This window comes from Rhinatrema bivittatum, chromosome 13, assembly GCF_901001135.1.
Source record: "Rhinatrema bivittatum chromosome 13, aRhiBiv1.1, whole genome shotgun sequence".
Lineage (NCBI taxonomy): Eukaryota > Metazoa > Chordata > Amphibia > Gymnophiona > Rhinatrematidae > Rhinatrema > Rhinatrema bivittatum.
In genome coordinates, this window is record NC_042627.1 from 9,194,018 (window position 1) to 9,219,777 (window position 25,760).

Consider the following 25,760-nt stretch of genomic DNA (forward strand, 5'->3'; position numbering starts at 1 on the left):
TCTGAATCCAATTCCCCTTCCCCCCCACCCTGCTGTCGAAGCAGAAAGTGATACTGCAGTTGCATCAAAAACATCAAGGCTAATTGGTTAAGGTCCTCATGCCTTCTGATAAGAGTAGTAACTACCGTTCTGTGCAGGTTACCCCATGCACTCTTTTCTTCATTTCCAACTTCTAGTCTTTAGGAATCCACAGTGTTTATCCCATATCCTTTTGAATTTCTTTACTGTTTTCTTTCTCACCTCCTCTTCCGAAAGGGCATTCCAGGCATCTATCACCCTCTTCATGAAGAAATACCTCCTGATGTTGATTGAAAATCCCCCTTGGAGTTTCATTTTGTGACCCCTAGTTCTACAGATTCCTTTCCAATGGAAAAGGCTCAAAGTTTCAGGTATCTGAAAGCAGGGGAAAATTGGCCTTCTGGGGGATCGGGGTTCCCCCAGTGGGCCAATGCAGTTGGTCACATGATATTTGGTGCCAACATTTTCTCTACTATGCAAAGTCCCTGCATTCTGGTGTGTAGAGAGAAAGGCTCAAAGGAGAAGGTATTGTGGGCCACCGCCAGAGCCCAGGCTGGCAGCAGCTGAAGACTGAAGAGATTCTGCGAGCCACCATCACCACCGCCAGAGCCCAGGCTGGCAGCAGCTGAAGAGTGAAGAGATTCTGCGAGCCACCATCACCACCGCCAGAGCCCAGGCTGGCAGCAGCTGAAGAGTGAAGAGATTCTGCGAGCCACCATCACCAGAGCCCAGGCTGGTGGCAGCTGGAGAGATGCTGCAGGCCGCCGACGGAGGCCAGGCTGGCAGCAGCTGAAGAGTGAAGAAGCACTGCAGGCCATCGCTGGAAGCCAAGCTGGTGGCGACTGCAAAGTGGAGAGATGCTGCGGGCTGCCTCCGGAGGCCAGCTTGGCGGCAACTGAAGAGTGCAGTTATGCCTCAGGCTGCAACCGGATGAAGAGTGCAGAGAGACTGTGGAGTGCCACCGGAGCCTGGGCTTACTGGGCCGAAGAATGAGAAAAGGTTCCACGTGAGCGTGGCAGCTTGTGTGTGCATAGCAGCATGTTTGTGTGAGAGGCAGCTTGTACATGCGTGTGGGAAGCAGCTTTTGTGTGTGCGTGAGAGGCTGCTTGTGAGTGTTTCTGGAGTTTTAAATCGTGACTCCTGGTTCTGCAGATTTTTTTCCAACGGAAAAAATTATTATGTTTTATATTTCTTAGTTTTTATTGATCCATATTTTATTAGCAGTAGTAATGTTTGCTTTTCTTTTGTTGCACCGCATACAAAATCTGGCTTATGCCATTTTCCAGTTTAGTTTTTGTCTGCACATTTCTTTTTATTCTTTATGGTCTCTTTATTCTGCATTTGATGTGTCTGCTTGTATTCTGCATGTGTGATTAAGGTGAGGTACTTTGTTTGCGTGTGGAGTTTCTTTGTAGGGATCTTTAGAAGCCTGGCTTGCTCTATTTTCCTAATAGGAGGTGTACTGGAGTTTTGCATGTTGCCTTTTCATAGGTAGGGCTGTTATTGTTTGTGTGCTGGCAGTTAGTGATGTTTTGGTATGGGAGGTTTACTATTTTGTAATTTAGTTAACTCATGGCGTTCTGAGGTCCAAACCAACACCCAACATGTATTACAAAAGGCCTAATGTCATGTGAGTTCCAATTGGCTTGTTTACTTTTTTGCAGGATTTTTTGGTTGGTACCACAGCAGTGCATGTGATATTTTTGACCATTTTCATGTAAAACCTTAATATAAATGCATAACTTTCAAATGTGTAGAGAGATTGGGACTGGGTGCGTGTGTGTGTGCGTGCAAGACTGTAAGGTTTGTCCAGGTTGCCCAATACCCTTGCATCCGTCTAGCTCTGGCTGCACAGGCTCCATGTAGGAAAGCAAGATTCCATCTGGAGCTGTGCTACTTTGAACAAGGCTCTCCCCAGCCTCACTCTTGGCCAGGGTTTAATTTTCTTTTTCTTAAGCCCTGGAGGAAGCTGGCAGCATGGATCACTTCTGGTTCTCCCTTCCCTGGGAATAGGTTGGCAGAGCAGAGCCTACGGAATCATAAAAGCAGGATTCTGTGTGATTTACAGTCTATGAATGTGCCTGGGAGGGGTCCTTAGAAGTGGAGGCAAGCTACTACCATAGAAAGGGAGGGGTGAGCCAGAAAGAAGTGCCTCTGCAGTGTTAGTGAATCTTCTGTCAGAGGTGGCTGAGCTTTGAGAGGAGCAGCTGGCTATGGAATCAGTGATGGAAAGAAGGGTATTTTATTTTTTCTGATAACACTAATAATTTATTTTATCTACTCTTTTGAAATATTTTATTGGAGTTTGGGAAACATTTTTTTTAAATTATGTTTTGAAACATCTGCGAGAGAGATGGTGCTGAGAAGAGGTGAGAATGGAAAAGAGATGGAGCTGCTGCAGGCTGAGGAAAGGTTGGCAACATGCAAGAATTTTTACATAATGTTGTGGCAGTGCTGAGGCAGGGTGGCACTTGCTGAATGAGCACATGAGCAGCAGTACAACAGCAAATGTCTCTGTGTGTGAGTCTGAGCCATTGGTTGGCAGTGTGGTTGTCTCATTACATGGCAACTAGTTCAACTTTTGATTGGTTGACAAGCAACTTTAATACCAGACCAGGATATATATGAGCGATGTAACCAAACAGACTGCATGGATGGAAGGAGGATTGCTCCTCAGTTTGTTCACCCCTGGTCTAAGATGTGTTGTAGTTAGCTGATTAGGAAAAATATGAAATTTATTGGAGATTTTTTGTCCCACTTTTGCCAGGCTCCAGGTCACATGATATACCTCAGGGTCGATGGTGTGGTTTTGGGAGCTGTTGCAGCATGTGCTGCAAAAAAAGTGCAAAAAAAGTGCACGAGTGAGTCACAGAAATCCTGTCAGCCAGTTTTGAAAAGGTTTCCTGCAATCCGCCCCTATCTGAAGGTATGGCAACAGTGATCATAATATGATCAAATTTGATTTAATGACTGGAAGAGGAACAGTGTGATTGAGTGGTACTCATTATAATACCAGAAGTGACGTAGACAACACGTCACAAGAGACGGGGGTTTAAAAAATGGTGGCGGGAAATACAAAAACCGGAAGAGAAGGACAAAAAACGCTGAAAGCCATGATGTTGGAGGAATGAGTGAGTAGTTATGCATGGTTGGGACTTTGTGACAACATTAAATACATGTATTGTTGCTGTTATATGTTTATTTTTGTGGCGCAGAACATTGCCCTTGAGGAAGGATGACAACGTCCGAAACATTGTACAGTGTCGGGCACGGACACAGTGAGGCAATGTGGAGAGTGGACACATTGCTATAGATCATCGGATGTGAAGTATCTTGGGCCGAAAGAGAATACATCAAGAAATGTTTGGATTTCAAGATAAGTAATCGTATGATTCACAATTTGGAAAAGCCAATATATGATCAAAAGTTTTAAATGCACAGAGCACTTAAGCACTAAAAAAATGAAAAAGTAAAATATGGACTGACCAATGATTAAAAATAAGGCAGAGTGTAAAAATGGTACGTGTTACCTCACAATGATGCCTATTATGAAGGTCATATAGCGAATGCGCCGTTAATGTGGGTTTAATAGAGGGGATTTAAGGAGATGTTCTTATGTTCTACAGAGAGAAGGTTTTGTGAGAGTGGACTGCATGTTTAAATTCCCATCATTAGCTGAGAACCTCTGGTCAAGCTCAGAAAGCATCCAATTTAAACAGGGAAAGATTCATTTTTCCTGAAATAATCTGGTGTGCTACATGCATGCATACAACATATGTACTTTCAACCACAAAATCATCCATGAATTTTTTTCTTCTTCTTTGCTCTGAGTGTCATTGCCATTTTTTGTACATAAGGCCTTTGTTTTTTCATGTAAAGGATCCTCCCTTTCTTCTACCCTGTTTAACATTTATATGCTCCTTCTCACCAACCTCCTTTCTAAGCTTGGTTTTATGCATTTCATCTATGCAGATGATGTGCAAATCCTCATCCCCTTCACAAATTCCATTCTCACCGCTCTCCAAAACTGGGAAACCTGTCTTGCCTCCATTAACCAGCTCCTCACTGACATGCACTTATCTCTCAACCCCCAAAAAACTGAACTCCTTCTCATCTCATCCAAACACTCTTCAATACCTATACTCCCCAACCTCTCCTCTTCCACTTTCCCATCCCACAAACGAAACCTGGGGGTCATACTCAATAACCAACTCACCTTCAAACCCAACATCAAATCTATCCTCAGCAACTGCTTCTTCAAGCTGCAAACCCTTAAAAAACGCAAACCCCTACTTCACTTCTCTGATTTCCGTACTGTACTTCAGTCTATCATATTTTCGAAAATAGATTACTGCAACGCCCTCCTCCTTGGCCTCCCTGCTACTTACATCAAACCCTTGCAACTACTTCAGAATGCCACCGCACGTATCCTTACAAATACTAATAAGAAAGACCACATCACTCCCACCCTGATTGATCTCTACTGGCTTCCTATACAATCACGTATCCTCTACAAAACTCTTACCCTCATTCACAAAAGCATCACCAATGAACATTACAACTGGATAAACCCACCCCTCCTTCCTCGCACATCCACAAGACCAACTCGTTCCTCCCTACGTGGAACCCTCTGCGCCCCCTCTATAAAATCAACCAGACTCATCTCCACAACAAACAGAGCCCTTTCACTTGCCGGCCCCAGCTTCTGGAACTCTATGCCCCTGAAACTTCGCACTGAATCTTCCACACCCAAATTAAAAAAGAAACTCAAAACATGGCTCTTCGTACAAGCTTACCCCTCTTCATCCTCTATTGCTAACTCTTCATCCTCTATTGCTAACTCTTCCCCCTCTGTGACCTTCCTCTAAAAAATAAAATCCCATTGCCTTTTTTCAGGCCTCCCAATTCTTCCTTCCTCTCCCCCCCAAATAACAATCAGCAATCTCCCCCAAATAAGAATCAGCAATCTCAATGACCCTATTTTTTGAATCCTGTACATAGCCTTTTCTTATTGTTATTGTTCATCCCCCTCTCCTAACTTATGATACCCCCAGTTGAATTTTCCAACTAAACTTTATAATATATTATTTGTTATTTTTTATTTTTGTTGATTGTTCTTTGTTCTTTGTAAAGGCCATGCCTATTTATACCTTGGTTCAAAGTTACCGGTAAACCGACACGATGTGCTAACGGTTGTCGGTATATAAAACCTTTTAAATAAATAAATAAATAAAATAAATGTATTTCTTTTGCATTTTCATTTGTTCTCATGTTCTTTAAAGTAGTGCATATGGCTTCTTTAAAACTGACCGCTTTTGCCAAATCAAGGTTTTTTTGGAACAGTTTCTGGAAGCCCTCTGTTGTGCTGAGCAGAGAATAGAACATAAAGAGGCAGTTGGCAATTTGCACAGCTTTGCTAACAAACCAGCAACTATTGGGAACTTCATTTCTAACAGGAACTGCACAACCGCTGAGAAGTTATTTTATTAGCACATTCACAGAACACACCTGAATACACCTGACAAGACAGCAGGTATCTGAAAGTTGTACCAGTTCACTTTGTTTTAATACTAATTAAGTTTGAATATCACCAAATTTTTAGTGATGTATTAGTGATGCAGAAAAGAAAGGGTATACATTTTCTAATGTACTAAAAAAAAAATAAATCAGTAGCTTCTTTGATTGCCTTACATGTGTGACAAAGACCCAGGTAGAGTTTGTGAGAGTAACAATATTTCTGAAATCTAGCTTGAACACCACCACTTATTCCACTCATGACAGCTGTACCATCATGTCTGTGCTACACATTGAAAATGGTCAAATTCATTGACTCTTAGGCAATGTTATATTGATTCGGTGATTTAATTCACTGAATCCCAGAAAATGCTCTTCCACTGCACTAATTTCTGGAACAACATACTGAAAACAGAGAGCTAACTGCTTCTTATGTTTGTCCCTTGCTTTGTCTGCCATTACCATATACATTCCCAACTTCTTCAATTCACTGACTAATGCTGCATATCACTTCTTCAGAACAGCATTCTACGATGAAGGGGAAGTGTAGCTAGTATTGGCTGATAGTTGGTAATTTTGAAGAAATGGGTAAATTGTTTTAGTAAGTTTAAACACTCAATAACATTTCCACTGTTTTGGATTTCCTAACTTTCATTGTGACCTCTAAAAGGAATTCCTCATTTGCCAAGAAATTGTGCAACATTTACAATGCGCCGGAGGTACTCCCGTCTTTCTCTGATTTGATTTTCACTTGCTACTTGTAACTGTTCCATTACCTCTCTGAAGGCTATCCAAACCAGTATGAACTGCTGTCTTTTCATGTTATTTAAAGGAGTCTCATACTATCTTCCAGTTTTTGAAGCAATAGTTAATCAATGCATCTATATTACATCTGTTCTGTTTTGATTCAAAGATTTTGCATGCAAAACAAAGTACAGCATTTTCTAGGACAGAGTATTCCATCCATCCATGCTTTTCAAACCAATGATACTGAAAGGAACATTTTTTTGATCCAAATTGCTCATAACGATATTGCGCTAACCTTGGCTGCACTGGACCTCTCTTGATATCTCTTAAATCGAAAGCCTCACAAGCTGGCCTGACACTTGATGCCTTTGCTTCCATTTTCTTACTGGAGCCTTCCTCCGCACCTGATAGATCTCACTGATTTAGCTCCTCTGCATTCCCTCTCTCCTCCTGACGTTTCTGTGATGTAACCTTACTGGTAAGATAGTGCCTGATATCCATTCCCTACAGAGAAGGAAAATTTAGCTCCTTAAGTCTCATTTCATAAGAATTTAGGTACAGATCATGCATCACTTTTGTAGCCTCTCTCGACAGCCTCCATCCTGTCTATATCTTTTCAGAGGAACACTTTCTCTGTCTGCCCCCTCAGGGGTGTCCACTGTTTTGCAGATCTTAATGCCATATGCAAAAACTCAGACTTTTCCTACTAATCCTTTTTCTATCGCTCACAAAGATATTGAACAGAAATAGCTGCAGCCTCAGGACCAAACCATGAGGTAATCCCCAATTAAAATATCCAGAGAGGTTCTCTTTTGCATTTAGAAATTGCTATTGATGTTTGTCTATCTAGTTCTGATATTGTAATTTTAACCGATTCATTAAAACCTGGATTTTACAAGGGCTATGTGCGTAAATTTTGGGGTTTATGCGCGTGGCTGGGCAATTACCCAAACACTGAGAAGATCCCATGCTGATGCAATTAATAGCAGTTGCTATTCCCTAAGTAAACTTGATTAATAGCAATTAATGGACTTCTCCTACAAGAACTTATCCAAACCTTTTTTGAACCCAGCTACACTAACTGCACTAACCACATCCTCTGGCAACAAACTCCAGAGCTTTATTGTACGTTGAGTGAAAAAGAATTTTCTCCGATTAGTCTTAAATGTGCTACTTGCTAACTTCATGGAATGTCCCCTAGATCTTCTATTATTCGAATGTGTAAATAACCGAGTCACATCTACTCGTTCAAAACCTCTCATGATCTTAAAGACCTCTATCATATCTCCCCTCAGTCGTCTCTTCTCCTAGCTGAACAGCCCTAACCTCTTCAGCCTTTCCTCATAGGGGAGCTGTTCCATCCCCTTTATCATTTTGGTTGCCCTTCTCTGTACCTTCTTCATCGCAACCTTATCTTTTTTGAGATGCGGCGACCAAAATTGTACACAGTATTCAAGGTGCGGTCTCACCATGGAGCGATATAGAAGCATTATGACATTTTCCATTTTATTAACCATTCCCTTCCTAATAATTCCTAACATTCTGTTTGCTTTTTTGACAGCTGCAGCACACTGAGCCGACAATTTTAAAGTATTATCCACTATGATGCCTAGATCTTTTTCCTGGGTGGTAGCTCCTAATATGGAACCTAACATTGTGTAACTACAGCAAGGGTTATTTTTCCCTATATGCAACACCTTGCACTTATCCACATTAAATTTCATCTGCCATTTCGATGCCCAATCTTCCAGTCTTGCAAGGTCCTCCTGTAATGTATCACAGTCTGCTTATGATTTAACTACTCTGAATAATTTTGTATCATCCACAAATTTGATAACCTCACTCGTTGTATTCCTTCCAGATCATTTATATATATATATTGAAAAGCACCGGTCCAAGTACAGATCCCTGAGGCACTCCACTGTTTACCCTTTTCCACTGAGAAAATTGACCATTTAATCCTACTCTCTATTTATGCATATAAGCAGGTTCAAACTTGAGGCAATAATTTCTTCTAATGAGACCCAGAGTTTTGCAGATTGGGGCTTCTTTTGTTTTGAAATCCCCAGGTAAATGTAATGTAAAATACAAGGGTCTCTCGTATGTATTTTTCTCTCCTCCTCAATTTTTTCCTTAGTGAAAAATCAGTTTTGCAATCTCTGGGTAATGATTTAGTTCTCCAAAAGGTTGAGTGCCCTATATATTTACTATACCCCCTGTATTTATACTGCTCATGTTACTTTAAGTTCATTTTAAGGTTTTTCCTTAATTAATAATTGCTATTGGATCCTTTATTGTGGACTTATGGAACTGAAGAAGTGCATTCTATTTTCTTTTTTTGCCTTCATTTGTAGTTATATGTTCTTTTTTTCCTTTTCTAATTCAAGATGTTTTCTTGAAAATTAATTGAAAATGCATAAATAAAGAATTAAAAAAAAAAGTTGTTTTTTTTAAGATTAATTTCTCATTGTATGTCTCCAAAAATGCTAAACTGAAAATTCTATCAGCCTTTAATGCTTGCAGACTGGATTAAATACTGTTGTATATTTTTTTCATGATCATATTAAGTTTTACTAATGAAAACTTCAAAGTTTTGTACAAACAGAAGTAACGAGAAACTTCTCTGTTTTATGGTAAGGCTTAAAGATTAGGAATACTCAGTTTTCAGACACTAAATGTGTTTTGTTTTGTGGCTCACAGGTCAGCCCCACGAGCCACTGCACTCACCCCCCAATGTCACAACAAGCTGTGTCTCCCATCTGTGGCCGGATGCCAATGAGCATCTCATGTGTGGAAGGAGGCTGCCATCACTTCTGTCTCAAGCTGCTCCTCCTTAGACGTGTGTGTGCACTTTAAAGGGCCCACAGTGGGAAAACCCTCTGCTGGCATGCACCGATGATGTCAGAGGCTCCCCTACTTAAGCGCCCGGACAGTGCTTCAACGATGCCTCAGTAATGGATCTCCTGCATTTCCTGCAGTGCGTGTTGGCAGCGTTCCTGTACCTTGTCTTCTCACCCAGCCTCGTCTATCCTCGTTCAGCCTTGCCATGCTTTCCAGTCCAGCCTGTCTTCTTTATGGTCTTCTCCTGTGTTTCCTGTGTGTCCACATCTACCCTGGGCTTGTTGCTTCAGATCTTGACCTCTTGCTTGGACCTGACTCCTTGCCTGGCCCGATTATCCTTGCTTGCTGCCTGTCCTGACATAGGTTCTCCTTTGACTTCCATAAGCCTGCTGTCTATCCTGTCTTTGGTTTGTCTCTCCAGACTCTACCACCACCTCTGTCCTAGGGACCAACCAAAGTCTTGCTGGCTGCCAAAATCCAAGGACTCAACTTGCGGAGGAGATGGTTAGTAAAGTTGAAGCTCCAGACTGTCCCACTTCAGGGTGTGTTTGCCAGCTTCTGACTAATCGGAGAAAATTCTTTTTTCACTCAACGCATAATAAAGCTCTGGAATTTGTTGCCAGAGGATGTGGTTAGTGCAGTTAGTGTAGCTGGGTTCAAAAAAGGTTTGGATAAGTTCTTGGAGGAGAAGTCCATTAACGGCTATTAATCAAGTTTACTTAGGGAATAGCCACTGCTATTAATTGCATCAGTAGCATGGGATCTTCTTAGTGTTTGGGTACTTGCCAGGTTCTTGTGGCCTGGTTTGGCCTCTGCTGGAAACAGGATGCTGGGCTTGATGGACCCTTGGTCTGACCCAGCATGGCAATTTCTTATGTTATGTCTTGGGGGATTGCCCTCAAGGCTGTGTCAACTATGCCGCAGCACTAAGGACTTACACACCCAATATTCATTACAGAAAGGGCAATTTTCAAAGCAAATTTTTGCAAGTAAAAGGCATTTTACCTGTGTAGATCAGCCGTCTGCAAACTGCCCATCTTCAATTCAGTCAACAGTCTTCATACTTTTAGATATATTGAGAGGTGGCGAAACTGGGGCTGTGATTAGCTCAGGGGTGGGAAATATCACCTATAGATTGCATTTTCAACTTCATGTGTATTATTTTCCATGAAAAAAATACCCCCAGAAAAAGCAGGTTCAAACTTGAGGCAGGTACTCTGTACCTGCCTCAGGTTTCACACTTTCACATTGATATCTGGTACATAGTCTATGGGTAAGAATAACCTTAGACTTGGCTTGATCTGGAGAGTCTGAAAATTGCCTCTTATATGTTTTTGAAGAGGTATCAAAAATTAGGACAGTAAGGGGTTGCCAGACCTGAACTTAACTTTAGAAAACTAGGATCACTCTCTTGTGGTGCAGCCACATATAAGCTATGAATACTGCTCAGTGATGCCGACATACATGCTACTGTATGAAAGTAACTTAACGGTAGCTTAAATCAAATTTAAATAAGCTTTAGTTACCTCATAACTTTATTTTGCTCTCTTTTAGTAGACCAGACCATAAGAGCCTTTGAGCACATCATGTCCCTGATTTGTTAACCAGCAGGCAAAACAGGTATTATTCTCCATTACTGCAATAAAAGAGAAAACAAACCTGCCCATTTCTTTTGTGTATACCCTGACAGTTGCTTGTTTTCCAAGATCTAGCAGATATATTTATAACCCTTTCTGCATGTATGCCTGCAGTTCTTTTGGCTTCTGTGGGGATGCGCTCCCATTTCAGTTAAGAAACATCTCTCTGAATTAGATATACTGCACACTGTATTGTTTCTAAATTTGCTCAGGGAAGCGGTGTAGTTTTGATACTTAATATTTGCCCCATTTGAGCACTGAGGGGTTTTTGTCCCCTGCTATATTCCCACCTTTTTGTGGGCTGTGTCTCAGGGATATAAATTTCCCTCTGTGCATGTGAATAGAGGCATTGCCTTTCCCCAAGAGGAGTCTTTCTGTGTCACTGGTGGACAGCACCCAAGGAAAGTGGAGTTTGGTGTTTGAAGTTTTGAAAGAGATTGGGAAAACTGTTGAATTTGTGGACATTGTGGGCCAGGCTCTTGAGAGAAGGCCAATCCCCCGGAATCCCGAAGGGCCGAGTCCTACAGATTTTCCTCCCTTTGCACCCAGGTAACAGCAGAGGAAAAGATTTCGGGATTTATTATTGTTGAAGAGATTTTTGGTGAGAGATTGTTGGAGCTACCTTTTTTTGGTAGAATTTTTTAAGCATAGGATTTGTTTTGTCATTTTAGCTCTGCTCTTATGCTGGTTGCTACAAAGAATGACCCTTCCCGCCGAGGGGAAGGAATTTTTTAAGTTGGACGCTGATTCTATTGGGATAACTTGGAGATTTACCATGGATTTTGATTATGATTTTTCTAATGTTATTTTTAATTTTTTCCATACTGGCCTGGTTCTTAATTTTCAAACTTTAAATCTTTATTTTGAACACCATATTTGAATATTGTTTTTGATTATTATGAATGTGACATACTGAAACCCACCATGAAGTTTTATATGTGCAGGATATAAATATTTTAAACAAGCACATTTTAGGACTCCGTGGTTTAATGCTATCTGCATTCCCCAGGTGGGAAAACTTCTCGCTTGAGAGCCCCACTGACTAGTGACAAGGAAGCTTGAGGTAAGAGTGATTTTGGATGACTGAATCCATTACTCTACCAGGGCCCAGGACATAGAACCTTCCCCACTGGATGAACCTTAGTTTCTCCAGGGGCTCTTGTGAAGTGTGTGTGAGAAAAAGGAAGGTCAGAGACATAGAAGAGCTGCCTGGGAAATCGGTGACTCCCTATATTCACTGCACCCCATGGGGGGGTGTGTGTGTGTATGTGTTACACTTAACATTATTTTTTTACCGTAAGATAAACAGAAAATTATCATCTAATTTTCAATGACTAATTCTGGAGAAAGGAGGTTGCTCTAGAACTTGATGCAGTAGTTCAGTAACAACACAGTAGATAACAGCGGAGAAAGATCAACCTGTTATTTTGATTCAGGACATTAAAACCATATCTTATTTATTTTAAACTGAATAGACATCACACATGTCTGATTGCAGTTATTCTCACTCCTTGCCAGTGCTACTGTAAGCATTTAAAATTATTTTTATCTTGCATATCTATAATTCGTAGGTGGATTACAATAAAAACATACACAAGCATATAAAACAATATAACATCAAACCAATAAAAAGGGACACAAGCCAACCATGCTGAAACATTTTGGGGCTTGATCATCAAAGTAAATTGTAAACTGGCATAGTGAAAATTAACATTCCTTGTAAGCCTTGTTCAAACAAAAAGCCTTTAAGCTTTGGGGCGGATTTTCAGAGCCCTGCTCGCCTAAATCCGCCCAAAACCGGGCGGATTTAGGCGAGCAGGGCCCTGCGCGCCGGGAAGCCTATTTTACATAGGCCTCCCGGCGCGCGCAGAGCCCCGGGACTCGCGTAAGTCCCGGGGTTCTCGGAGGGGGGCGTGTCGGGGGGCGGGCCCGGTCGCCGCGGCGTTCCGGGGGCGTGTCGGCAGCGTTTTGGGGGCGGGTACGGGGCGTGGCTACGGCCCGGGGGCGTGGCCGCGCCCTCCGTACCCGCCCCCAGGTCGCGGCCCGGCGCGCAGCAGGCCCGCTGGCGCGCGGGGATTTACGTCTCCCTCCGGGAGGCGTAAATCCCCCGACAAAGGTAAGGGGGGGGTGTAGACAGGGCCGGGCGGGTGGGTTAGGTAGGGGAAGGGAGGGGAAGGTGAGGGGAGGGCAAAGGAAAGTTCCCTCCAAGGCCGCTCCGATTTCGGAGCGGCCTTGGAGGGAACGGGGGGAGGCAGCGCGGCTCGGCGCGCGCAGGCTATACAAAATCGATAGCCTTGCGCGCGCCGATCCAGGATTTTAGTAGATACGCGCGACTACGCGCGTATCTACTAAAATCCAGCGTACTTTTGTTTGCGCCTGGAGCGCAAACAAAAGTAGGCTGTTCGCGCTCGTCTGAAAATCTACCCCTTTTTTCCTAAAGGATTTGATGCATACCTCGGCCCTCAAGTTATCAAGTAGTGAATTCCAGAGGGCTGGACTAGCAACTGCAAAAACATGTTCTCTCATTTTACACAATTTTAGATGAGCTCCCCAAAAAGTCCAGCTTTGGGAGCAGAGCTGGTGAGTGGGAATATATAGTTTTAATGCTTACATAATACACAGTGGCATCTTCCCATGCAAAGCCTTGAATATCATTAGTCATCTTAAAGTTAATACGCCATATTAGTGGAAGCCAGTCTGCAACACTGAAGAGATATATTCATGATGTATTCTTTAGTGTATACTTTACAGGAACATCGGTATATAAAAATCAAAAATAAATAAATAAATAAATGATGCAATACTCCTGCAATGAAATAAGCTGCAGCATTTTGTATTATCTACAAAGGTCTCAAAGCAGTTGCAGAAAGCCCTATGTACTATAAATCACTAATCACAATATTTTGAACCACCAAATAGCAATAGTCTGGTAGAGGGGCCAAAAATTACATAAAATTCTCAGCTTGAAAAATGCTTTCTGGACTGTTTGATAAGAGAAGATAGTGATAAAGTAGTGTCAAAAATGATGCCTAGATTTCTGACTGCCTTAACAATAGGTAACTGCTGGTCCCTATAGAAAAAAAAAGGAAGAAATGACATCCCGGGGAAATCGAGTCAAGTACATATTTTTTGGTTTTTATTTTTTTGTTTAATACCATTGCCCAATGACATCAATTGCATCTTTTTTCACCTGTTGTAACATCATCTCTATTTATGATAAGTTAGGTAAAGAAAATTATGTGTCATCTGTGTAAAGCTTATAGTCCAATTTAAAGATCTGCCAGAACTCTACATAAGGGATGCTAAAAGGCTAAAAGTGCAGACTCCAGTGGAGTACCTGTCTTCAGCAAAAACCATGAAGAATGATCAAATAGTCCAATAACAATTCACTGTACAAAGTCACAGTCTATGCCTGCCAAGCTGCATTTTGCCTGCTTTTAGCTTTAGTTAAACAAAAGCAACTCTTATCAAATATTTATGTATATGTACAGCATCCTCTAAACTGAAATTCCCACAAAATGTGCTTTTGAGGTGATGCACAGCTGCCAATTTTTGGGCTAGCACATTTTAGACGAAAAAGACATTTTAGCCCAGGCTCCCAGATTCATGTACTCCGATAAATAGAAATCCTTACTTTTCTTCCCTATAAGGGAAACAGACCAGTTTTGTTCTATTGAAATTTCAAGTAGGTTGGAGCACATGGTGATGTCACTGAGTATTTTTTAAAGCTGCCCTGCCATTACCTGATATGTATTTTGAATGCTGCCCTGCAATTAGTTTGTAGTCCTAGCCATGTGTAAATTTCTGTATCAAAGCTGAAACTTGCAGCAGTGACAATCATTAAGGCTTCAATGGTAGTTACAGTCAGCCCCTTTTTATATCTGTTACCATGTGTCCAATACATGTGCACTTACTTTTCTGTGTTCACACATCATCTTGTATTCTCTTTCACTCTCTGATATATACCTTAAGTCCTGCCAGTTTCTTTCCATCTTCTTCTACCCTCATGCAGTCTCCTCTTTTTTGCTTTCCCTCTGTACCAGCCACTTCTCTTCGTGCCTTCTTCCCACATTCTCTCCATAGTCTCCAATTAATCTTGCCCCTTTCATTTTCTCCCTAGTCTTCCAACCCCCTGCACTGACTAGCCTCCTTCTCTTTTTGATTTCCTTTGGGATCCCCTCAGTCCCCTTCTATCTTCCACTTCAGAATACGATGGAATTGCATAGATTTGGGGCAGGGAGAAGCCATTCTGTTCGATTTATATTCTGCCTTTCAGCCATGTTAAAGCAGATTACAGTCAGGTACTGCGGGCACCAGTAGTGATGGAGAGGCACAGCATCAGCAATGCTACGGCGAAGGAAAGCATCAGATGCCCAGCTAGAGAACTCAGTGGGGGCCTTCTGGAAGGAGAGACCATCAACGGCCCTGTGAGGAGGAGATCCAGCTGTGCAGAGAAGCAGTCAGCAGTGGGAGGAACACATCAAAGGCTTCAGAAACTATGAGGTGGCGTCAGCAGTAAGGACAATTCTTTAGTGGTAGTTGTGGGTTGATAGAAGCAGAAAGAAGAGGCTATCAACTGCCCCACAGCCAGGGGGTGCTAGGGTTGAAGAGCGCCAGGAAGACGTTAGCAGTGCTGGTAGAATGGAGAGGACAGGCAGGTTCCTGGGTTTCCGTGGCAGCAGGCCAATTATGTGGCAATCGTGGTGGAATCAAGTGAAACAGTGGGCCCTGATCATAATTGGCACGCTCAGGACCATATTCAGGATAAGGATTTGTTCCAAAGGCACAGAATGGGGGAAAAGCCCTTTTTGCTTCAGACCTTAAATAAGAAATTAAGACCAAATTTCGGCAATGCTCACCATTACAGGAAATATGGTACTGATTTTCATATTGTACACTAACTTATTAAAAGTGTTCATAAATTTCCTTAAGTACTTTAATTTTTTCCCTCTGTGGTCGCTCTTCAAAACCCAGTCTGTCAGACTGCACAACATCCGGTATCCTTGTATCTCTCAACACCAGAAACTATGATCATATTACTCCTGCCAAAAAAAGTCGGCATTAACTCAATGCTTTTCAAACCAGTACAAAATCCTACACAGCAAAAACAAAATAATTAGTTTCAATCCAAGTTTCTAGGCCCTCTGTTGTAAAAACAAACAAACAAACAAAAAAAACCCAACATGTCATAATTATGAGCTGAAGAATCAATTGTCAATGTACCATTTTTACTTTTAGAAACTGAAGTTTATCAGATGGCGAATGTGAGTGTTGTGGGATGTGTGTGTTTCTCCCACCCCTTATAACTTTGCAATGACTGATCTAGCTCCACCAACCTTTGGAGCCGATGCAATAAAATGTGCTCGGCCTAGTGCAAGGGCCTACGTGTGGTTGAGCATATGTTTTGGACGCGCTACACTAGTGTCCGATGCAATAAGGGGATTAGCACATCCTAAACTTGCACCCAAACAAATCCATAGCTGATAGTGCCCATCACAGGTAAATTTCGGAGCGGCCTCGGAGGGAACAGGCAGCGTGCGCATGGCTTGGCGCGCGCAAGGAGTGCACGCGGATTTTATAAGATACGCGCATATCTTATAAAATCCGGCGTACTTTTGTTTGCGCCTGGTGCGCGAACAAAAGTACGCGCTCGCGCTTTTTTTTTTTTTTTATAAAATGTACCCCTCTATGGGCATCTTCAGAAACCTCAGCAAAATAACACACAAACTTGCCTGAAGAAGTGAGCTAAAAATGGACACTCATACTGAGCACCCATGCAACTGTGGGCACCCGATGCATTTGAGTGCTATGGATGCCCAATTCTTCCCTAGCGCACCCTCCTTTAAAAACTGCATTGGGTGTCCAGAGGTTGTGGCTGCATGTGAATTAGGAAAATGGGAGCTCACTACGAGCTTTTCAGCGCGCGTCTTATTGCATCGGCCCCCTTGTGTGGAGGTAGGTCCTTACGGGGGACATCTAACCTTTCCAGTTTTCAAGGCTGGTGAATGATTAGGGGAAGTGCAGGAGGGAGGAAGTTGGCCCTATTTTCAGAAGAAACTGATTGGGAGGGGGGGGGAGGAGGGGCAAGACTGAACCAACGTTATCTAGAAGTAACACTTAACTGGCTCTCAATTCTTACACAAACTAAAATTTTCAAGTGAAGTACAAGGGAAACATGTCTACCGTACATTTTTGTGTACGAGAAAGATGTATTTTATAACTTGATGATCCAGGAATCACTCCAGATGAAATTGCTTTGTTGATCCCCTTCATCCTTTAAAAGTTAATTATTTCAGTAGCATCTGATAAGATCATTCAGCTTTAAACCTTCAAGGGTTCCTCCGGACCCTACTATTCATGATTTTCAGGAAATACAATTTTACTCGTCTGTACTATCAAAATTATTCTGCATAAAAGAATCCTAAGAGTTTGAATAATATAATGCGCTAGCAGTCATATTGGTTTCTCAGAAAACTGGAGTTTTTGCATGCTGTGTTACCTTTTACTTGACCAGTGTAAGAGTAATGCACAGATGATGATGTACATGAGCATTTTAGACATAGGTCTAGAATATCTGACGGTGTTAGGAAAATTCTTAAGTTTCTATCATGTTTCATGAACTTTCTCGAAAAATAAATACTTAAAAATATGAGAACAGTCACCTAATATTTCCTGAATCTAATGCATTTTTTAGATAGAAGTAGCACATAGTTCTGACAGCTGAACAGTGAAGGGCAGGCCAGCATGTGAGGTGCATAGGTGGCTCTTGCTGGCAAGTCATTTTAATATCTGGCATGCATGAATATTTATTAGGGTGAAGGAAAATTCCTGGGGGAATGGCTCTGTTAAAAACCTGGCAACATATCCAGATAGGAAGGTTACTATGCAGCATTAATCTCAGATGGTGCCAGCACTACCTTCAGTGTCCTTGATTTGTTACTGATAACAATGGAGAACTGGAGCTGGTAGTGCTAAGAGAAGGCTTTGAGAGTAAAGTAAGGAAGTACTGCGAGGTAAAAAGCCCGACCCCCTAAACATTCTTAGATAGAAACAACATTTTTTTTATTTAGTCCTTATATGATTATTATTGCTGCAGTTTTTTATGTTTTTAATGCAGTTTGATGATTTCTATTGTTATTTTTTTAGTTATTATCGTAATTGCATTTTTTTTACTGTATTTTATTGCACTATTAATATTTTGCTACCATTACAATGTATATTGCCATTTATGTTGGTGGCTTCCAAGGGAAAGTGATTTATAAATAAACATTTGTTTGCATAATCTTTTTAAATGTCATGCAGCGTTCTGGTAGACATATAGGTCATGGAGAAAACTGAAATTTTTGCAGGTTGTGATATATGATTTTTACAAATCATCATCTTTGCACAATCGTCATGTTGGTCCAATACAAGATATAATGAAGTGTTTGTAAATGTGAAACACTGAAAAAAAATAAAAACTTGTCAGTGAAAATGAGACTGAGATGACATATAACATACTTAATAGCACATTTATGTAGAACGTTTTGTTTTTTTCTCTCTCTGTATTCAAAATCTCTTACCCAGATGGCATACTTAGGTGGCTCTAGGGAACCTTGCAAACTTGAGGGGTGCCTGAGCCAAGATGCATCTTCAGTAATCATCCTTCTCTCCCTCCCCACAGGGATGATAATTTTCAAATGGGCATGTGGGCGCACATGTACACGTGTGTGTCGGAGTGCGCCTAGAGATGCGGCCATTTTATAACATGCACACACAGATGTGGGTGTTATAAAATAGCCTAAGTGCGTTTATGTGTTCACTCAATTTTGCAACTGGGTGCGCACAGCCGTGTAAAGTCAGGTTTGAGCCATGCAAGTGGGGGAATTTTATGGACACATATCTAATACAGCAAGACCCAGGCATAATCAGTGAGCATGAGACCCGCCCCCTTGTGATGTCATCCAGCCCAGCGTCGAGCCGGTAAACGGCGCCATTCCACCTGGCGTCGCGCGCCGAAGGGGCGCGACAAAGGGGCACTCCCCTTTGTGCACCCCTTCGTGCAACCCTTGGTGCTACCTTTTTTCGTTTTTTTTCTTTTTTAACTTCTATGTTTCTTCCACTTTTGTTTACCTTTCTCTTTTTTCATAGTTGTTAATTTTCATTGTTATTAATGTTAAATGTATTTGACAAAGGTAACTTTTTTCCTGCATCTCCTGTTTTAATGTAAACCGGTATGATTTGTATATTATACAAGAATATCGGTATATAAAAATTAAAAATTAATAAATAAATAAAATAAATATAGAAACTATCAGAAAAAGACTGACAAACCCATCTTGTCTATTTCACCTCTCTATTCTAATACTGAATATACTTCTTGAGTTCTAGCTTTACTCTTTCTTTCCTGCTGCTAAAGGTCCTCCAAGTTTACCCATGCCTTCTTGAATTCAAATGCCCATTTTGCTCTCCACTATTCAATGGATTCATCACCCTTTCTGAGACAAAATATTTCCTTATGTTACCTCTGAATCTCCCCTTTCCATCTTCAGCCTCATATCATGGAGTCAGCCTACATAAGCAACTGAAGAAAATGACTTTAGACTATGACAACCATGGCCACATTTTTTACTCAGAATAACTTGATAGATAAGGATAGTAAAACTTACCTTGCAGTGACTGCAAAGCAGAGACGGCACATTCCATGTAACATTGATGCTGCACTCTGAAGAAAAGAAGCTATTTTGGGATTTTCATCTACAGGACCCTGAACAGAGAGGAGGCAGCCACACAGTTTGTCTAGCAGTCCTATATTCACCATATAGCTAGATAAAAGGAAAAATGTATAAAAAGTACATTACATTAAGAAATAGCACCTTACCAATTTAAAGTAATTTTTATAGTAATTCCATATCATTCATCTCATAGTAACATAGTAGTTGACAGCAGAAAATAAACAGTTGTCCCATGTAATCTGTCCAATTATTCCTGTTCACACGGCAGGGATATATCCTAGCTATAGAACTTGACCGCTTGTAAGACATCACTACTTTGCCAGGCAGCTTTTATTTGCTTCCTTATAAATTCTCCATTGACCTGGATACATAACAACACAAGATCTTATGCACAGTTCAACACCCAGATTGCCACCATTCACCATGCCTTACCACCAAACTACATAATAATCTAGAGAGCTACAACTCTAAACAGCTGGCCTAGGCCTATGTGGCTTTTCCGGACAGTACCCAGCTACCACCAACCTGTTGGCACTGACATCGTTTTTTTTACGGAGTTGTAGCCTGCCTATATAAACTTGGCTACTCCAAGACCTGCAGAAATTCAAGGTTGTGCTTTTCTCTACTCTTTGGTTTGTCCTTCTCACCTCTCCTCTTGCCTCTGCTCATGAGTGTGTTAAGGGCGGTAAGTAAGCAATATTGCAACCTCTCAACCCTGTTCCTATGACTGTCTTAGACTATGATAGTAGGAAGAAGTCCATCTAGCCTGCTCAATACCACCCCAGAGCAACACCATTGACTCCAGTTGATCTCTTTCTCTCTCCTCACTTCTTCAAAGTAGGGAATGCAGGTTCCTTATTTACAAACATAAATATGTGCAACAAATATCTAAATAATGTAATCTCCCTCTTGTCTCCTTTGAATTATCATCAGAAACTTTTAAGAGAGCTATCTTTTCATAGGAATACTACAAAGACATTTTTCAAGTAAATGAATGAAAATTTCTTTCATTATAATATTAGCAGAATAGTGCAGTTCTATCATAGTTCATTGATGAATAACAGTCTCTACATTTCTGCTCCAATATGACAGAAGAATTGCATTTCTAATTATAAGAAGTCAAATGTATCATAGTAATCCAAGAAATTAGACACTACTGCTGAGATTCACCATAATTATAGCATGGACAATTTTTTTTAAAAAAGGTAATTTTATAACAGCTCAAGTGGGCTGAAGACCACGTGCAAATCTGCTTTGAAAATTAATGGGTGTATATGGAAACCTGCTTGGCATACACACATGCATTTACGCCTGCTTGGGAGCAGTTGTAAACGTGTACGCATACATTTACATACGTGTTTTCAAAAATCAAAAGTATGCAACCCATCTCTGCCTCAGGAACACCTTTTAAGTACATGCAAAATTGCTTCCGAGAGTACTTTTGTGTGTACAATCCTCAGAGTAATTTTGAAAAAGTCCATTTACACAGACAATTGCTTTCGAAAATTAACCCAGAGTGCCCAAATATTCTTCTGCTCTCGTTAACCACTATAGATCATCTCTTCTAATGTTTAACAAACGTTTAACATAATAGTAGCAATAAAATTGCAACTTTCTAATTGCTGAAGGCATGACAGTGGAAAGAGCGCACGGTGGCCATATCACCGAGCCATAGCTTCCTTGACCCTATTGCCAGTTTCTCTCCATATCATGGTACTTAAAAAATTATAGGGTGAGCAGACTCCAGCACATCAATACTAGAAACTTTACGGATGACCTGGCACTTGAAATGCCGATCGGAGGTTATGAAATCAATGATTTTCTCTCTCTTGATATACCTTCATAAGAACATAAGACTCGCCATACTGAGTCAGACCAACGGCATCCTGTTTCCAACAGTGGCCAAAACAAATCACAAGAACCTAGCAAAATCCCAAACGGAAGACAGAGCCCATGCTGTTAATGCCCAGGGATAGGTAGTGGCTTTCCTCAGTAACTGGCCATAAAGAGCTTTATTCTGAGCTATACCAGATAATTAGCAGGTGTAAATGTGCACAGATAACAGCTGTATGCTCGCTGCATTCAATTGTTATACAATAGTAATTTATTCATGTAAATGCTAGCCCCACCCAGGAATGCCCCAGCCCGCACATTTATTCATGCACCAATATTTGTGCGTGTATGTGCGAGGTTTATAAAACAGCACTTCCGCGAACATGTGCTACGTGTACACACAAATGTGCGCGCACATCTCTTCTAAAATTCACCTTTTAACCTTTGCAGCTGCAACTTTTAGGGTTTATTTTTGTTTTTTTTAACTATTTTCCTCATTTTATCAAAGTCTCCCTTTAGAAGGGAGTGCCCAGGATAGTGTGGATCCTACACCTTTTGGCCTTCTTGTAGGCAGATTTTGACCATCACAGACTGATGTGGTGGCAGAAAGGAGAGATCTTAAGAACGGGCATAACTGTGATACCTCTTCCTGGTTCCACGAACTGGGCATGATGGGTCGTGGATCGGAATGGCAATCAAATAGGGCTTGCGGTATTACAGAATGAAAGGAATTTGTCAGTCTCTATGACTTTTCAATCTTTCCTTTTCAGTTATATTCTATGTTTCCTCCTACCATTTTAACATTGCTACCAGTTTGTCTGTCTATATCATGTATAGAATGTATTATTTTCACAATCATGTTAACAAATAGGTTCTAATTGCACTATTTCGCTACCTTTAAACCTGTAATTCCTGTCAGCATAAGAGCTTTAGGTGACAGCCTGGTCTATTACACTTGTTCTGGGATGTCTAGGGTGTTCAGCAGAGCAAGTGTCAGATGTCAGCAGTGTACATCATATCAATCAGCAACTTTGACAACCTGGCATTCAGATGGCCACAATACAACATCCTGAAATTTCAGACTGCCAGAAAACCTGTATCTGAAAGGTGTGTAGTTAAACACAAACTTTAAGATGGTAGCTGTTAAACAGCTGCGCAGGCATACATTTACACACACATGGTGGCTCACACGAATGGACACGACCATTTTATAGCATATGTGCATATATGCATGTATGTACGTGCGTACATGTGGGCACAATTTTGTATGAACATGCACTTGTGCACGCAAATGCTGGCTCTACCACGTAAGTGGGCGGGATTTTATTAGATACACCGACACAATTACCATTTTCCCCCAATCCATTCCCAGTTCGCCAGGTAAAGGCTCCTGACTTCCTAACTCCCCTAGCTAGATAACATCCCTTTTACCCTATTAGCCCTGCCCCTTCAAACCCTGCTGACTAGCCCTACCTTTTTTTAATTTTAAAACTTATATGCCATCCACAGCGGTAGGGGACCCTGGCGGGTACTTGTGCATGCACTTACGCGCATCACTTCAAGTTACAGACCCACAAAGCCCGAGTACCGACCATGCCTCGTCCAGACTCTGCCCTTTGCTCGGCCCCTTTATTGACTTCCTGATTTGTGAAAATACCGTGAGATATGCGTGTTCTCGCATGCCTTTTAAAATTTGTGCAGTGCGCACCAGCCTGAGACACGCGTGTATCTCCCGGCTTTGGCGCGCATATGGCTTTTAAAATCTACAGTAAGGTTTTTTTAAGAGGCAACCTATATTCACGACAACTGTTTGTTTTATGATTTTTATACAGTTGTTTGTTGTACAGTTATATCAGTGCTTTCTTCTGCAAGAAAAAGTGCCTGTGCTCATGCAGGGCTGTCCCTAAGGTGGAGAAAAACTGCCCAGGGCTCTGCTCCTTGCAAATGGCCACAAAGCCCATGAAATGACAGCACTGCAAATATTACAGGTCCCCAGAGCACATTTCTTATTAGCAAAACAGAATAAGCTGGACCTCTCTTCAGACTACACAGAAACTACGCACTAGCAGAATATCTCACCTTGGTCAAACAGAGAGAACATGAACACATCCTCAACAAATACAGAATAAGGGACCACTAATTATAAACAGAAATATGCAGACAAAAACTGAAATGAAAACCCAACAGCCAGACTCTGCATGCAATACAATACTGCAGAAATACAAAGAGAAATATCTTTTCTCCCGTGCTGAGCAATATACAAATGCTGAATATGAAAAGTTTATAAATTGAGAGATTGATCAAATTGAGAGATTGGTGGAGTGTACAAACGTACACTCCACCAATACAAAAACAGTATACAGAAAACAAAAAGAGACTTCTATGCCCGTCAGGTTCATCACCTCATCTTTGACTCAAAAGCTTTATTCGCCTTCGTCTCTAATCTCACTAAACCTATCACTCCGGATATACCACCAGAACTTTCTCAGACCAAAGCAGACGAACTGGCTCTTCATTTCAGCAAAAAAATCTCTGACCTCATCAATCAATTGCCACCAACCACTAGCTCTCAAGATTTCAACGAAAGCTCGTGGAATTACCAGAATTGCCAGCAGACACCTCAGAGGAACCTCATAGATCCCATTAAACGTCCGCCCAATACCATCAGGTCTGCATTCGCTCAACATTCGCCCATCACTCTCCGGACTGCACATCACTATCCGGACTGCTCTCGCCCATCTTTCTCCAGACTGCACTCACCCATCATTCTCCAGACTGCATTCGCCCATCATTCTCCAGACTGCATTCGCCCATCATTCTCCGAACTGCACTCGCCCATCATTCTCCAGACTGCATTCGCCCATCATTCTCCGAACTACACTCGCCCATCATTCTCCAGACTGCATTCGCCCATCACTCTCCGGACTGCATTCGCCCAACATACACCCATCATCCACCCAGCACCCTTGCTAACTACATCCGCCCAGCACCCTACAAACCGCATTCGTCCAGCACTTTTCAGACAGCATTCGCCCAGTACTCCTTCTGATCATTACAATTCCTACAGTCTTACACTTCAGCCACCTACATCCTAACATGCACCCCCTCACAATTCCCATCATCCACAATCCCAAATGGAGAACACCAAAGCCCCCTACCCCCCCCCCATCACAATCGTCAACAGAGGCTCAGGCCCATCTTGCTTACACCGGTCACTCAATTCCTTGGACTAACTCTCTTTTCACTCACATTGGTTAATGCGCAATCGATCTCTAAGAAAAGTCATATATTCAACGACTACCTATCAGATACAAAACCTGACATCTGTGCTATCACAGAAACCTGGTTAAAACCCTCCGACACTGCTCTAATAAATCAGCTTCCCATCCAGGAGTACGATGTTCTCTCTATTCCCAGACCCAAGAAAAGAGGAGGTGGACTTCTCCTCGCAGCCAAAAAAACACTGGGTCTGACATTGCAGTCTTCCAATAACTTATCAAAGATAGAATTTGCCCTATTCAACTCAAAACATCTGACGATTGGCCTAATTTATGCTCCCCCTGGATTACTGGAAGCAAACCCATCCGTTATCATAGAACTGACAGCAAAACACCTTAATTCCAGGAAACCTACTATCCTCATGGGAGATTTTAATTTGCACGTAGATATCCAACCTCATTCCACCAACTGTAAAACTCTTCTCACCTCTCTCAACAATATGGGTTTCAGACAAATAGTGACTGAACCAACCCACAAAGCAGGCCATACGCTGGACCTTATCTTCATAAATGAAGGAATCACAACCCACACCACTCCAACTTGCACTCCGATACCGTGGTCAGACCACCGACTCATATCATCAGTGTTAAAAATAAAAGAACTTCCACCACAATCCACACAACCAATAACTATATCGTTCAGGAAACAGTGCTCAGGAGACCAACTCAGTGAACACCTGGCCAAGGAACTAGAGCACCTAGACCTCTCCGACGCAAACTCAGCAACTTCATCATGGACCAACATCACTAAAAAGGTGGCAGATCAAATATGCCCCATGACAACTAAAGTTATCAATCCAAACAAAGACAATAAGAGACCCTGGTTCACACCGGAGCTAAAAACACATAAACACGAGTTGAGATGCAAGGAACAAAATTGGCGAAAAAACCCATCTTCAACCATCCTCCTCATCTACAAATCATGCCTTAACTCATACAGAAACAACATCAACACAACAAAGAGAATATTCTTCTCCAAAAAAATACACCACCTCATTTTTGATTCAAGAGCTCTTTTCTCATATGTATCTACCCTCACAAAACCCCCGGCGCCTACCATTCCTGACGATCAAGCACTCAATAAAGCGAACGAGCTGGCAGACTTCTTTGACAACAAAATCACTTCACTCCTAGCCCCCCTCAAGGGACCTTCTTCACATCCAAACCACGTAATCAAC

General features: G+C 41.7%; 1 protein-coding gene across 4 annotated transcripts in view; it reads right to left on the minus strand.

Moving 5' to 3' along the window:
• Nucleotides 1-25,760, minus strand: part of SCAPER (S-phase cyclin A associated protein in the ER) — a 440,399-nt gene that overhangs the window by 100,828 nt on the left and 313,811 nt on the right. For all 4 annotated transcript variants that reach the window (XM_029575230.1, XM_029575228.1, XM_029575229.1 and 1 more), the window contains one exon: nt 19,406-19,561. In XM_029575230.1, coding sequence (XP_029431090.1) covers nt 19,406-19,561 — 156 coding nt within the window. The remainder of the gene's footprint in view (nt 1-19,405; nt 19,562-25,760) is intronic.